Below are 16,399 nucleotides of genomic sequence, written 5' to 3' on the forward strand. Positions count from 1 at the left end.
TTTGATAAAGTGGTTTGGTTTTACTTCTACATGAATTTCAATGGTTTGAATTGTGAAGTTACTCACCACAATCCGCGCCTACATTATGTGAGAGAGCACTCAAAGACAGAGACAGAGAGAGGGGCTTTAAACACGAATTTATAAAGACATCAGCATTACGAGAGATGGGCTTTAAACACGAATTTGTAAAGACATCAGCATTACGAAGGAAAGAAAGCATTATGCCTAAACCAAAGGATATGTACTTGTGTAGCTTGCGCCTTTCCGCCCTATGTATCCTCCAATCTTTGTCCAAGTTCTCTCTCTCTCTCTCGTCTTTATAATAGGTCATCATAGCACGCGTTACAAGCCAAAAACCCCAATCTTGGCGAAACGTACGTTAAGCCTTTAGTTTTGGTCGCATCTTATAATCAATTTCAACCAAACGAACCCTCAGCTAGGCATTGCCCCAACATATGTTTCAGACTACGCATTTTCTCTCTTGTATCCTGATAGAAAGATAAAATTATAACACTATCAGGTTTCCATTGCCAAACGAACCAAATAAAAAGAAGGAAAAAAAGAAGAAAAGGAAAGCCAAACAAAGATGGTCTGTAGGATTTCAAGAATGCTCTAAAAAAGGAAAAGTAGAAAATGTTTCAAAACCAGTTTTCGATTGCTCGAACAGGATTCAGAAACCAGTCGGTTAACACGGTCTAATTGGGACGGGCCAAAAAGTGTTAAACAAATTTTAAAAATACAAAAAAATTTTAAAAAATATGAAAAGCATAATTAAACAAAACACATCCAAATGAACTTGAAAAGTAGTGAAAAAAATAGAATTTAAAAAATCGATGTGTATCCAGAGGTATTTTAGAAATAATCCAAAAAAAAAGTAAAATTAAGTATTTTTGGCTAAAACACATTCCAATATTTTCCAAATTGATAAAAAAAACATTCAAATACACATTACAAATAAATTTTTTATTTTTTGAGATTATATATATATATATAGAGAGAGAGAGAGAGAGAGAGAGAGAGAAATTTTTTTTTAAAAAAAATAACCAGCCGGGCCACCTAAGCCAGCCAAAACCTGCTCGGCTAGTGGCCAGTTTTGGTTTACTCAGCCGGTTCCAAGTTGGACCGGCCGATTTATCAAACACTGTTCAAAACATAACAACTAAATATAGGTAATATTTGGTGATGAAATTTCAAGAATAAGGAAAATAAATAATCTAATTATCCTAATCTATCAACCCAGCTTTTTCTTTGAGAATACAAGCACATTTGGTCATTTTCACCAGGACATTAGCTTTACTGAATATGTCGAATGATAAACTCATAAATAAATCGGCCTTCGAAATTCTCATCATAAGGAAAATTATGAGAAAAGTGGGCTTCAGTTATGGATTTCCAATCCAACAAAATGGTAATTTGTCATGAAAACACCATCTTATCGTAAGCTATTTATCTCAAAAAAAAAAGGGAAAAAGAAAAACAAAACATCTGATCAACTGCTTCTTCATTCTAGAACCATAAAGATTAGTGTTTTAAAGGAAGGACTCAGGTCAGGTCTCAACCAAATCAAAGTCAAGTAACACCTTGACTTGACCGATTGTTGTAATTAACAACAAGACTTTGGGAACCAGCATTCCTAAGGGCTTTTGTTCCGGATTCCATGGCTTGCTGAGTTAGACTAACATTTGCGAATCCAAAAGACAGAATTGGCCGAATGAATAGGAATACAAAAACAGGTAGTCACAGAATGATGGGTTTGAGAAAAACTTACCTTACGGAGAGATGAAATGTTTCTCTCCGCGTCTCGTAGCTGAGAATGAATCTCTTTTTCGACTTGCAAAAGAAGCTTCTTGTGAGAAGCTTCCAATAAGGAGATGTCATCAAGAGAAAGAAGAGGACACATCAGTACAGTACAATGCATAAATTTGCAAAAGGCCAAACACTTTCACGTGATTGCACGCACACGCACACTACGAAGAAAGCAGAGATGAAAAATTCACGCCATAAGTTTCGGATAGGAGTCAGAAAGATGAACCCTCTCTCTCTCTCTCGTTCAAACTAAAAAGACAACTTACCTTCGTCTAAATTTACTCAAAAACACCTCGTTTATGTACAAGCCTACACGACATCTTTTGACAAATGCAACAACAAAGTATGAGCCAAATACCTAGAGAGAGCAATATAATGAACATGAACACATGCATACATACATAGAAATGAACAAGGCACGGGCTACATCAGCATGTCAGCATGTACATATGCATGTCTACACATAAGCATACGCATGCCAAGATGGAAATAAATACTAACACATATTAAGATGTGTCATTTCATAGCATATTTGAAAAGAAACTTTATCAAAATACACCTAATTTTATCAACTATGTAATATTTTACCCATATGCTTGATTTGATTTAAAAAAGTTATCTAAGTACACACGATCATGAATAGGAATAGCTGACAAATGGGTAATATTTCTAAGAGTTGATAAGTTAGGTGTATTCAGGTAAATTTCCCCATTTAAATTTTGAACAAAAAATGATGGTTTACATGAAATCAAATAAAAATGAGTAACGTGTTAAACCATTTCAAAATTTAAAAGTAAATCGATAATCACCATCTACGCATTTTATGCTCATGTCAATGCCTGCTGATGCATAGTCAAGTCCTCAAACCCAATAATCACCCGTACTTAGACCCTCCAATGGTTTTAAAAAAATGCCGATGGAGATAGGAATTGCTTAATGTGGAACTGGAATCAATGGAGCCGGTCAGGTTTTCACCATGTATTGGGAACCAGCAGTGCAAGGAACATGCCAGTTTGTTTACAGAACCGACCAGTTTTATTACAAAACTGGCTGATATGGCCCCACCTTTTATTCTATTTATTTTTCCGTAGGACCCATGTTTGATGCAATAAGCTCTGAAAACGAAGTCTTTATTCTTGGAAGAAAAAGAAAGAGGAACGTTTAGGATGTAATGGTCCTCTTTATGATGTAATGGTTCCCTTTTACCTAAAAGGAGTACAGTGAAGAAACAGAAAAAGCAAATGTGAGAAAATTTGCAATTCGTTTGTTCCCTCGGGTGAATTATTAGGGCTTCAAATTTGGTGATACGACCTACGTAACCTCGTGAACAATGCGATTAACCTTGACAATGGGGAAAAAAAGAGGAAAATTTAAATGAAAGAAAGGTGAGTCTAAACAGGGATCATTAAAATTTTGAAAGGCAATATCCAAGAGTAGAAGAATTCAAAATCTAAATTTATTTCTTTTTGGAGAATCATCTAGTGAATCTTGGATCCCAAAGTTAATGTACGATATGCTCAGTAAAGAAATGATATTTGAAAAGGAGCTCACATGTCTTTAGAGACAAAATACTAATAATGTTTAGGAAAAAACCCCAGGTTTAATTGATTAGTGCTTGATAATTTACAATGCTATGCTCTACACTCAATTCCTAACGAGGGTATGGTCCTCTCCCCACTCCCTTACCCCCAAACCAAAAAAACAAGAAAAAACCATCCCCTTTTATCTAGTGAGCACACATACTCCCTAAGGAGCATAATATATATTTACTCCCTCGGGCAAATCATTTAATTGGGAGAATTTTTTTTAAAAAAATTTCAAAATTTATGTAATTATAACTAGATGATTATTCAAAAATAAATAAACAATTGGATTTTGAATTCTTCAACATCTACATCATTCCCCACAAAAAATTAAATAGTCCCATTGCAATCTTGGGATGCCCTTTTTTTAGGCACATAAGAGTAAAAGTTGATTTTTTTTTTCCCTCTTTGAGGTTGGTTGCCCGTTGTAGTATATGGATAGCACCCCCGGGGGGAGTAGCAAATCCTTTGGCATATATGTGAAGAGTGTATTTAGAGTAATTTTGGTCCCCAAGGGAGACGAGGACGAAAACATAAAGATAAAGTTGGTCATTTTCTCGTCACCAAGAACCCCATTAGTGAGGAACATATGAGCAGGAAGGTGCGTGCGAATTGTATTAATGGTGGATGCATGCAAAAGCTGTGCAGCTAGTAAGAGAGACTTGTAGAAGACCAGAAATCCCTATATTGAGGAAGATCGAAAACAAAAGTGTATTCAAGTGACATTAATGTAAAAGTTCTTTTGTTGATTAATATTGTAAACTAAAGAATTTTCATAAACCAAAAAAAAAAAATGTGGAAGTGTCCGGGAGCAGTGCTGGTAGAGAGAGAGATGGATGCAGGCATTGAGCTGCCTAGGTAGTGGGCGGGCTGCCTCTCTCTCCCCCAGTGGTCGGGGCATTGTTGTCGTTTGTTTAAAAACAAGTATTTTTAAAGCTTTGTGAATCAAATTCAGCCACAATTCTATAATAGTTTTTACCATACTTTCAGTTTCGGCCTTTGCTCTCAACGTAAGCTGGTCTTCCTCGAACTCGACCATTGCGCTTTTGCAATCCTGGACAAGTTGATTTATGTCTTCTTTGAACTTTTCTTGGATCAGTCTAAGTCGTTCCTGCTGGTCTGAAAGTAACAAATTTGTCAACAAACTCTCTCTCTCTCTCTCTCTCTCTCACAGTACTGAATACATTATGAATATGTTGCAAAGCTAAGAGAGTTTCTCTCTCTCTGAGTACATTATGAATATGTTGTAAAGCTTAGCGAGTATACAATGCAAAAGTTGAAACCATGTGAATCCAACTTTTAGTACCTTGAAATCTCAATTCCAAGCGTTTTCTCTTAGCTTTGCTCAGTGTTCTTAAGTTGTATCTGCAATTAAAGAATCATTGATCAGTCTCCCTGTCATAGAAGCCAGTCTCATGCCTAAAGAATACCATATCATTGTATATGTGAAAAAAGCATGTATATTTATCAAGATTAAACTATTTCTATAAGTATGGAAAACCCACATAGCAGATTGTATCTGGCACTCAACGTGCTGAAGCTGCTTTTTTATTATTTCTGCAGCTGAGGCAAGGATCTCTGAGCTTCTCTTAGCAGTTTGTGACTTTATCTTGCTTTCGAATCTCTCCAAACCAAGTGCAAACTGTGTAACAGCCCTGCATTTCCAAGGAAAGTTTGGCATCTAAGCAATCAGCACAATTAGTTTGGAGCCACAAACTTAAGCAGCAAGCAAGAAAAGTTGGAACTAAGAGCTAAGCCTAAGATTGCTCTCTCTCTCTCTCTCTCTCTCTCTCTCTCTCTCTCTCTCTCTCTCTCTCTCTCTGTTTCATAAGTTAGTGACACTGAAGGCCTATCTATTCAGAAACAACCTAGCCAAGGCATTCTCCTGGTTTTCTTCAGATGCAACTTCGAACCCATCACCTTCTTCAGTTTCTGCTAAGGAGGGATAACAAATAATTTAATTTCAGAAAGAGAATAACATGAAGTAGAAATCAACAATAGATGACTAATAACAAATAATTTGATAACGTGCCTTCGAGAGATGGGGAAGGAGAACAGAGTGCCCTCATATTCATATCTTCTCTATGAAGCCTCTTAATTCGGTGAATTACAAATGGAGACTTATCAGGGCTCACTAGAAACTTTGCTCTTGTGACACCTGAACATAAAATATGTAACTCTGGTAAAAAAGCGGAGAACTTTATTCATGTTTAAGTCTTGCTAATCACAAGCATGCCTTAAAATTGAGAATAAGGAACTCGTAGCATTTGCAAAAGTAGAATTCAATCTTGATCTGGAAAATGAATATAACTGAAAGGGCCAAAAATTAACAAATCAGTATAATCTTTAGAAGCAACTGAATATTTTGCACTGAATAAAAAGGAATTTGAATGAGCTGATCAAAATTGATGTAACTCAGGTTAAGAAAAGGTTGGTGTTCAGGAATTGGCTATTGCAAAGTCAGTTCTACCACATGATAGAAAATCAACCACTACAATATGCATTAGCTAATGTAATTGACTAAGTTCTACCACATAATACCATATCAGCCATTATCACATGCAATTTTTAAGTTAATCTATACTTCCAAAGTTTGTTTCAGTCCATTTTCATATTGCCTTAGCTAAGGAGAGATTCTACAATTTAGTCCAAGATTCTAATTATCAATTCTGCTCACAAGGGAGCCAAATATGCTTAGAGGGTAGAGCTCAAACTAATCATCAGCAGCTCCTAAACATGAAATCACCACAACTAATGTATTATCAAACATCACAGAAATTTATGAGGCTTCAGAAACACTCCAAACAAAAATGCTCTCTCTCTCTCTCTCTCTCTCTCTCTCTCTCTCTCTCTCTCTCTCTTTCTCTTTCTCTCTCTCTCTCTCAATCAACACACACACACACACACACACAAAAGGGGTCAAAATAGAACCTTCAAAATCAGCTTCATGCTGCTCTGAACCCTGAGAGTGAGGACTTTGTTTGTCTGATGAAAGCGAAGGAAAAACTAGGTTTTCTGCATTTCGCTTGGTTACCAAGGGTGAAGGCATCGGCTGCTTATCTCTGCACTCCCTAGTATCATCCTGCATTAGTGTTAAGGAATAGTAGGAGCATTCTTTTTTGCACTATTAAAAGAAGTCACCCATGTCCATTGGTTTACAAAAATTATGTTTATTTGCACGAGCAAGTTCCAAAGCTTGAATGATCTCACACATGGAAGCTTCTTAACTACCAAAAAATTAACGCCAGTTAGTAAAAAGAAGACCCAAGAAAAGTTGTCAGGTAATTGATAAAAAAAAAGATACAGAGGACTGAGTAGGTGTGCCCAGTCCATAAGAGCCTGCTTTGGGTTCCTGAGAATTCCGAGAAATATGACTGCCTCGTTCCCTTATAGGTTTCTGGGGTGAATGAGCTTGACTAAGTTCTCTCATGCCCCCAAATTGATTTGGTGGTTTTGATTGAACCTTACAAATCGAAGCTTCTTTTTCTACCATTGGTGGTGGAGATGGTGGACTCCTGAAATTCTCTTTAAAAACATTTGTTTGTTTGGGCGGAAATGGGCTCTGAAAATCATCTTCAACAACAAAATTATTTGGCAAGGGTTTCAGGGGTGCTTTCTTAGTTGTTTTCTTGACATTTACATATGACTTCTCTGCAACTCCTCTACTCGGCCAAATTGTTGATTCTTTCCACTCAGGCTTTCCCTTGAACTTGGAAATGTGGCCATTTATGAGGCCCAATTGCCCTCCTCCTTCATCAAACACGAATATGTTTTTCTTCTGGTCTTCCTGGTTGATGCATGATTTCTGATATCGATAACCACCATTAATCTGAAACTGCAATTCTGCCATGGTACTGCTACGAATAGATGGTTTTCTTCTTCGAGCCACTGAACGAGTGATGGGTCTCCTTGCAGTAGCATTTGGGCTCTCAGAATCAGTCTCTATTGTATCGGAATTGTGCTTTTGCTTAGGTCTTGGGGCCATGTTGTCTTCTGATTTCCCCTTCTCTGACGTGGTGTCCACTCTTTTTTCTGATATCCTTTTCTCTGATATGGGCTCCACTCTTTTTTGTGATTTCCTCTTCTCTGACATGGGTTCCACTCTCTGTTTTGATTTTATCTTCTCTGACATAGATTCCTCTCTTTCTGTTTTCCTCTTCTCTGGCATGGGTTCCTCTCTCCTTTCTGATTTACTCTTCTCTAACATGATGGGTTCCAATTTCTTATTTGATTTTCTTTTCTCTGAAGTAAGCTCTTCATATTCAGGAATCTGATCATTTTGTTCAGCCGCATTAGGTTCCAAGTGTATGTTCTGTTCAGTCTGTGAAGCTGCAGATCCCAGTATTTCACATAATTTCATTCTCAAAGAATCACTGTTTTTATTTGTCTCTAAATCTTCGTTTTCTCCAACTGGCTCTTGTTTTTCTCTTTCACCTGTTCTTGAAACAAAAATAGTGATCCTGGTGTTAAACAGAAAACTGCACAAATGATGCAAATTTTCAGATCAAATGGCTGACTAAAGACTGAACAGGGGATATAATAGATCGTCCAGTGGTTGACAAAATATTTTGATGAAGAAACTTCAGGTTAAATATGTTCAAGTTTTGGGAATTTCAGCTAAAAGGTCACCCTATTTGCTAATTTTCCTTCCAACTGAGGTTGGAGTTTGTTAAAATTTAAGTTGTCAACCAAATCAATATTGATAAAAATGGGTGAAATTGAAGAATATAGTACTGAATTGCAACAAAACGTAAAATAAATATAAAGTTTGGAAAGCAGATTTAGCATATTGCGACCAAACTTGGATCATAAAAACCAAAAGGGATGTTTTGGCCTGCATACCTCAGTTTACTTGGGATGGATCCATACACTTATCTTTAAAAAAGAAAAAGAAAAAAAAGAAACAAAAAATCTAAATATATAAAGAACAAAAACAAATACATAAAGTCAATCTTACCGGATAAGTGATGCATAATCTGTGTACTTTTAAAGGCACATTCTTCTACCATAACATCCTTCCCATCCTTCCTGCTCTTCCTACTATAAGCTACACTATCAAACTTCTTTGCAACACCATCATCACACTGTAAACTTGACATTCGATTCCCATAAAACTGGACACTCTGTGTCGTCTTCTTGGCTGATACAGACACCCACTCACTCTTGTGGTTCAAAAGCTCTTGTTGCCTTGAATTTGTTCTTACTTCTTGCTCTTCTTGAATGGGATTGGCTGCTTTGCTTGAAGGAAAAATCAGAGATGGAGAACGTCCAATCGCCTGGCCTTTTCTAGCTACAGATGCAGGGTCTTCAACTGTGAGACCAATGGACATCTTGCGAGAACGACCATGAGGATAGTAACTGCTACTGAAGCTTGGGTTGCTAATCTGAAAGTTTCACCGCATTTCACTCGAGACTTCAGAGTTCTATTATGCAATGAACTATTTTTACTTAAGCTTAGCATTGATGGAATTTTCTGAACTAGAACAATTCCACTTCATACTTAGAGGTACATTAGCAGCACATAGTAAATTGATGGTTCACAGTCAAATTCAATCAAGTTTTACCAGACTTGGCAGAAAAGTCAGTTGTCAATTCAGCAAGACAGAAATAACCCAGTGCGGCTCTTCAGCCACAAAACAAATTATAATAACCATTATAGGTGTTATAATCATTAAGTAATGTATTCAATAAGCATGAGTTAATCTAGTATAAGACTAAGTATTAGCATACAAAATATTGATTTTCCTTTTAGTAATTGTGATGAATAAATTATTGATAAATCAATGCTAAGAAGTACAACCTTCTGACAAACAGCAAATAATCAACGTTAAATGACTTGAAAATTAAAAGGTCAAGAGGGTAAATTAACCCATATCTCAAGGCTCTCGACATCTATCCCTGGATTCTGCATCCTACCAAGTAAAGATTTGCTTTCCTAGATAAAATCAGAATGCCTTATGCAAGGGTTTTATATATATCACCACTAAATCCCCTTCCAAACATGGAATTTCACAAGTGAAGATGTTCTTGAAATCCTAATGGCGAAAAATAAATAAATTACTGAGCTTATTAGTTATTAATCTCAGGCATAACAATGTGGACTTCAGAAACACAATGCTTCATTGAATTCATATTAAGAATACCTTAGATAGTTTATTACTTATGAAGGGTTTTGCTAGCTTTGTACAAGGGACAGACATCAAGGTTGGAGTCATTTTCTTCCATGTAGACCATTGTCAGAACTAAACTAGACTATTTGAGAATGAATGGGAATTCATGCGTTCTACAAACTCATAGATACGTATGGTTCGAAGTGCCTCACCACAATACAGTATGCAAGAAGAGAAAGCTCCAACTTCCAACAGTGTGCTACAATGCAACAAGCCATGCTGATACAAATACCAACAGCAATCACAAAGAAGAGTGTGCTACACAAGAATATACTCAGGATCAGAACACTCAAAAAGAGTTCTGATCTTGAGTATGTAAAGGTTTGATATATATCACCACTAAATCCCCTTCCAAACATGGAATTTCACCAGTGAAGGTTTCTCATGATTTTAATAGAAAAATAAATAAATTACTGAGCTTATTTATTACCAATTTCAGGTACAATAATTTAGACTTTAGAAACACAATGCTTCTTTGACGTCGTATTTAAGAATCCTTTAGATAGTTTATTAATTATGCATGGTTTTGCTAGATTTGTACTAGGAACAGACATCAACGTTGGAATCAATAACCTCTTTCTTACAAACCAATTTCACAGCTAGACCAAAATATTTAGGAATGAATGGGAATTCATGCATCCTTCAAACTGAAAGATAAGTATGGTCCAAAGTGCCTCACACATGCAGTATGCTACCACACAACAAGTCATGACTCATGATAATATACATGCCACCAGCGATGGGAAAGAACAGTGTGCTACAGATGAAAATACTCAGGATCAGAATGCTCAACAAGTGGTGGCAGCACAAAGTGCAGGAAATGAACAGTATGTTTCAACATACTCCACAAGCAAAAGAAAGTGTCAAAGACAGAAAAGAATGAGAAGACGTGCATGTGCTAGGTTCCATAACATACTTGGAGTGAAAAAGGCAGAGAATATTGAGGGCAAACACAAAAATGTAAGTAAAGATATAAAATTTACATCAACAATGCACCTTAAGAGTATAAAATTAGGCGTCATGCCATGACTTCTTGTACTTATACTCACTCCCAGCTATAAATGGAGTTCATAGTCATGGGCTTTATTTATCCCCTCATTGATACTAATAGTTTAACAAACAGTGGGGTTCCGGTACAAACCCCCACTAGTCTAGTGAAAGTAAACAAAATCATGGGATAAAAAAGCCATTCTTCCCTGAATGTCAATGTATCAATAACATTCTCAACCCAAATTAAGAGGAATTTCAGACATTAAAGACCTTAAAAGTTCTGAATATCATAGAGCATTAAACAAAGCACTAAGCATCAATCAGGTATAATTTTATGTATCACAAAAAATAAATCACAATGCACAGTCTAAAGAAACAGAGAAGTGCTTTAATTCAAAGAGAGAATGATCAAAAGGGATTGATTTCACGCTTTGAGAGGGTCTACTGCTTCTAATCTTCAGATATCAAATAAATTAGGAAAGAAGACGGCGAAAAAAAAGGTAAAGATTGAAAAGCAATCAAGGGCCTGGTAATTTGCTTACAACCTGTCCATATCTCTGTTGATCATTCTCCATGACCATGATGCCACCGGTGTTACTGGTTCATGGTTACAAAACGAAATTAACCAAAGATAAAATGAAGAAAAGAGGAATACCAAAAAAAATAAAATCTTTGGAATCCCTGAGATCTGATAAAATTTGCAGAACTAAATGAAAACTTAACCATCTAACGACCAAAATTGCTCAAAATTTCCAGGAATTACTTACACTTATGGTCTTCCAGAGCTCGATTGCTGTGAAATTAGCTCAATTCGCTGTTGTTTCATGTAGATAAAAAAAAATCATCCAATTTTGCATAATTAATCGAAATCAACATTACTCAAACTCAAACTACTTAAAATCTCTGGGAATTGCTTACACATATGGCTTCATAGGTCACAATCGATGATAAACCTTAGGTCGATTTTGCTTCTGTTGCAGTGAGAATGAAAAGAATAATCGTGAACTTAAAATGCAGTGAAAGAGTTCACCCTAATCACACGAGAAAATCACAAAATTTCAGGCAAAAACTAGAGGAAAATGGTGAGTAAAAGGCTTTCAAATCCTCTATTTAATGGCTTCTAAATCACCATTTCTGACATATTTTCTACCTCCTTTTTACTCTTTGGAATTGGAATTATACCAGAAAAAGAGAGAGGTTCGAATTTAAATGCAAAAGAAAATGAAAAGTGAAGAATTGAGATGGGCGGGAAAGATAAAGGGCAGTTGAGATAACCGTGTTTATGAAAATTACGCAAATAGCCATAACTTTTAGAAAGTGCCCACAAACGCCCGGGTCACGGCCCGGTTGTTCCTTTGGTACCCGTTGATCAGATCAAACAAGATGAAACACATACTAGAGAAAATGACAAAAATTCTTTTTACCACCCTTATGTTTGTGGCCATATACCATTAAAAGGGAATGTGACCCCTTAAAATTTTACTAAAGGGGGTCCAATTATCTCTATTAATATTTGAGGTTGTTACTTTTTCTTTTTCATTTCATTTAGACTCCCTTTTAAAAAAAATTAAAATACCCAAATCCCTTGTCTAGCATTTGGAATAATAAACAATGATGAGCATTTTAGTAATGTGATCTTGAAAAAACGTCATCTAAATGATAAAAATACCTCCAGTTGTTCGGCATTATAAATAAGAAACAGTTGTTCAATATTAGAAACACAAAATAAATAGGGATATTTTTATAATTTGGTATATATAAAGCAGTTTAAAATAACAAAAATACCTCTAGTTGTCGGGCATTATTAATACTGAACAAAATGTTTCTTACTTATAATGTATATACATATTTTTGTAATTTGGTTGAGGCCCTCCTAGGGGTCCAATTACGAAATAACTATGATTGTTCACATTTTAAATATAATTTGAGTAATTTTTTTTCTTTTTGAGGAGATATCTAATTGAAACGAAAAAAAAAAAAGTGCACCCTCATATGTCAATAAAGACAATTTAAGATAATTTAGCCCCAGTATTGATGACGTAAGGGGTTTCATCCCCTATAATGATATTTTCCCTTTGTTTAATGACATATATTTTTTCATTTGACGGTGATTAAATCATGATTGTTGACCGATGATTATCACCCTATGGATCATATTATTATTATTTTATTATTTTTAATTGGGATTGTCTACAAAGAGATCATTTATCTTTTGCATGTGGAGATCACAATCATTCACATTCATTAGATGTTAAATTGGAGGGCTTAGGGTGAGTCACAAAATCCGACAACTTTTTTTTTTTTTTGAAAAATTGCTCTATTCAATAACACTCTTACAACCACCCATTTTGAAATTTAAAGGACAAGAATGAATGTGACCTCCATGTACAGAAGATAAATAATCTTTATAGACAATCCCTTCCTAAATTTAAAATTTCTTCTTCCTTACATTTTTGTGCCCTTATAAATGTTATATTACATAGATTATATTGCATTTTTCTTTTTTGGTCATGCTAATGTGGAAGTATTTATAGTGCTTATTGTTTTTTATGATATTGTCTTCAAATAAATTAACACATATTAGTAAGTCGCACGTGTTTTGTATGTGTTACTGGAAATGTATACAATGAGATCATTTACTTTTGATACAATAAGGTCATCATTGACCATTAGATTTAAAATCGGGTGGTTGAAGATGTGTCACAATTTAGGCAAAAAATCCAAAATTAAATTTTTCGAATGTTGTAACACATTTTCATCTATTGGAATTTACATCCAATGACCAAAAGTAATTGTGACATCTTTGTACCAAAAATAAAGTTTCAATATTTTCAAGTGTGCATAGATTTGATCGATCTACACTATTTTTCAAGTTTGAAATTTGATAATTAGAGATGAAAATAAATTCTCAGGGCATCACAAAGATTTCCAGTACAAAAATAACATCTTTTGACACTATTTGAAGGTGGGCCTTTCTTTGATTGTTTAGGGCCTTAGCTTTATACAATCCACACACACACACACATACATATATATGCACAAAAAGATGTCACAATTAGTATTGTCTATCAAATTTCAAATTGGGTGGTCGTAAAAATGCCATTAACTAGACTCAAAGTTAAAAAATAATTTTTTGAACTTCATGACATGCCCCAAATCATTCAAATTGATGTTTATTGGCTAGGAGTAACAATAACCTCATTGTAACAAAGATAAGGGTCTCTGAATATAATCATGTGTGTGTGTGTATATAGGGATTGCATATAATGAGACCATTACATTTTATGGAAGGAGGTTACAACTACTTACAATTATTTGATGTGAAATCTGATAGTTTGTGTGTGTTACAAAGTTCGAGAAAATTTCTTTTGAAGTTTGAGTTTGGTCAATGAAACGAATGTAGACATCTAATTTATTATCCAAATCTTAAGATTAATTATGACTACCATGCACTAAAGATAAATGGTCTCATTGTATAATACTCTCGAGAGAGAGAGAGATTGCATACAATAAGACGGTTGCCTTTTATACGAGGAAGTCGCAATTACTTATAATTATTTGACGTGAAATCTGGTAGCTTGGGTGTGTCACAAAGTATGAGAAAATTTCCTTTAAAGTTTGAGTTTGGTCAATGAAATAACACATCTTATAGTTAAATTAATTGTACCACCATATACTAAAGATAAATGGTCTCATTGTATCTCTCTCCCTCTCTCTCTCTCTCTCTCTGTGAGCACCAGCACATATATACATCTCACACTAAATCCCATACAAAGGTGTCAAGGTGCTTACACTAAATCCTAGATCTAAGCATCTTATCAAAATGGACGTCCTATGTTAATTGGGCTAAAAAAGTACTTAGGTTCTATTTTCAAATTTTTATTTTTCGTGAATGTTCATTGCAATGAAAAGAGTGTATATTTTAAAATTTGGATCAAACAAATGGCCTTAACATAGTTTTTGAAGGTTGTTGCATCATACTACGATATATATATATATATATATATATATATATATATATATATATATATATATATATATATATATATATATATGGGAGTCACTGCTGTACATCCATACGTAAATGGCCCAGATTGAATCTGGGCCTTCTGTGACCGATTTGGGACACAAGCATGTCTGATAGTGTTTGCATTTTAGTTCTTTTTTTTTTTTACAAATCCAAATCTTAAAATTTTAGGCATGCGTTCATTTCATCAAGGCGCACCTAATAAAAATATAAAAATATTATAATTTGTAAAAAAATAGACCAAAATACCCCCTAAATCTTTTGGGGGTATTTTGGTCAATTTATTTATATAATTTTTTTATATATATATTTTTCATAGGTTCGCCTATTTTTAAAAAATACACGCTTAAAATTTCAAGTGATTTAGATTTGAAAAAAAAAATTAAAATTCAAACACTATCGGATATCCGTGATCGTCAGATCGGCCATAGAATGGCCTATATTCAGTCTGGGTAATTCGCGTATGATTTCATACAACCGTTGTATAGTAATATGATATAATAACCTTAAAAAACCATCTTTTGGCCATTTGCTTGATCCAAATTTTGAAATATATACCCTCTTCATTCTAATAAACAATCACAAAAAAAAAAAATTGAAAACACAATCTAGAAAATATTTCTTTATGACATTGAATGGCATGTAATGTATATAAGAAACTTTCCACACCTCAAAACTTATGGATCTTTAAAGAGTGAACGCACTTGTGGTGCCAAAACCCAAGGATTTCCTTTTCGAGCATTGAATCACAGTACCAGATTAGTGGGGAATTTTACAACATTATGTTCATTTAATCTTATCGTAAGGGTTTAGTATATATCAAAAGACTCAAGAACTTCCAGTATTTACAGAAAAAATCTGACTTCTAACGTTCATTTGTATTTTCTTTCAATCAGTTTCAAAAAAGAATATTCATAATCAGTAGTTTTCGTCTGCTAACGTTCATTTGTATTTTCTTTCAATCAGTTTCAAATAAGAATATTCATAATCACTAGTTTTCATTTCCTTTTGCTCCTCACCTTCAATCAGCAACTATCTATCTATCATCATCATCCAATCGAGGGATGGACAGTGATGGAGAGAGAGCGGAACCCACAAATTGGGTCATGACACTTAATCTTCATCGGTGTCCACCACTGGTCCACCCAATTGTTTGAGAGTAGTGCCCCTCATGACCATAGATTTCTTTATGCTCATGTGTATCGTAGTATACTTTCCCAGCTTGTTCTTCCTCCAAGAGGGGGCCACATAATTATCAAACAAACTGATAGAAATAGAAGAATGGTGTTAATAACCTATGGACCAGCAAATAGTTCTCCGGAAAAACAAACACAACAGTAAGTTTAAAAAGGCAGGGAGGTGAATCAAAGGAACAGGCGACTAACATCTCAGAGGACAATACCAAAACAAATGGGATTATATATTCGGATCGTATACTATGAGACCATTGACTTGAGTATAAAAAGGTCACAATTATTTATAACCAATGGTTTAAAAAATAGATTGGTGCTTTGGATCGGACATTTTAAAAACCCATTTGGATCGGTGAATTGGCGATTTCGATTAGAAATCAGCCGAATCGATCAGATTAAGCTTTAAAAAAATATATAAAAAAATTATTAAAATTCATTATAAATGTTGTCTTTTAGGAAACCAATAAAACATGACGGTACTCTATTAATAATTTTTTTTTTTTATTTTGCATGAATATGCGAGTATTGATATGTTTTTTTTCGAGATGAACTACTATTTACCATTTAATTTACATCACACAAAAGGATAAGCATAGAATTATCATAGATTAAGTATATCATCACACATGG

General features: G+C 34.7%; 1 protein-coding gene across 2 annotated transcripts; it reads right to left on the reverse strand.

Moving 5' to 3' along the window:
• LOC18430166 (meiosis-specific protein ASY3) lies at positions 1–11,779 on the reverse strand. 2 transcript variants are annotated; one of them, XM_088859640.1, is made up of 13 exons: positions 11,468–11,779; positions 11,317–11,363; positions 11,095–11,146; positions 8,347–8,773; positions 6,694–7,823; positions 6,321–6,471; positions 5,422–5,547; positions 5,258–5,321; positions 4,895–5,044; positions 4,696–4,754; positions 4,374–4,508; positions 1,769–1,857; positions 1–488 (listed from the first exon to the last, which is right to left on the reverse strand). In XM_088859640.1, the coding sequence occupies exons 3-13, from the start codon at positions 11,128–11,130 to the stop codon at positions 417–419; spliced, it is 2,439 nt and encodes an 812-aa protein (XP_088715766.1). In that variant the 5' UTR covers positions 11,131–11,146; positions 11,317–11,363; positions 11,468–11,779; the 3' UTR covers positions 1–416. The 2 variants fall into 2 exon arrangements, with proteins under 2 accessions (XP_088715766.1, XP_088715765.1); XM_088859639.1 differs by lacking the exons at positions 1–488; positions 1,769–1,857 and having other exon boundaries at positions 4,052–4,508.
• Between the last annotated feature and the right edge of the window lie 4,620 nt (positions 11,780–16,399).

The sequence above is a fragment of the Amborella trichopoda genome, chromosome 2, assembly GCF_054954075.1.
Source record: "Amborella trichopoda isolate Santa Cruz 75 chromosome 2, AtrichopodaSantaCruz75HAP2 v2.0, whole genome shotgun sequence".
Lineage (NCBI taxonomy): Eukaryota > Viridiplantae > Streptophyta > Magnoliopsida > Amborellales > Amborellaceae > Amborella > Amborella trichopoda.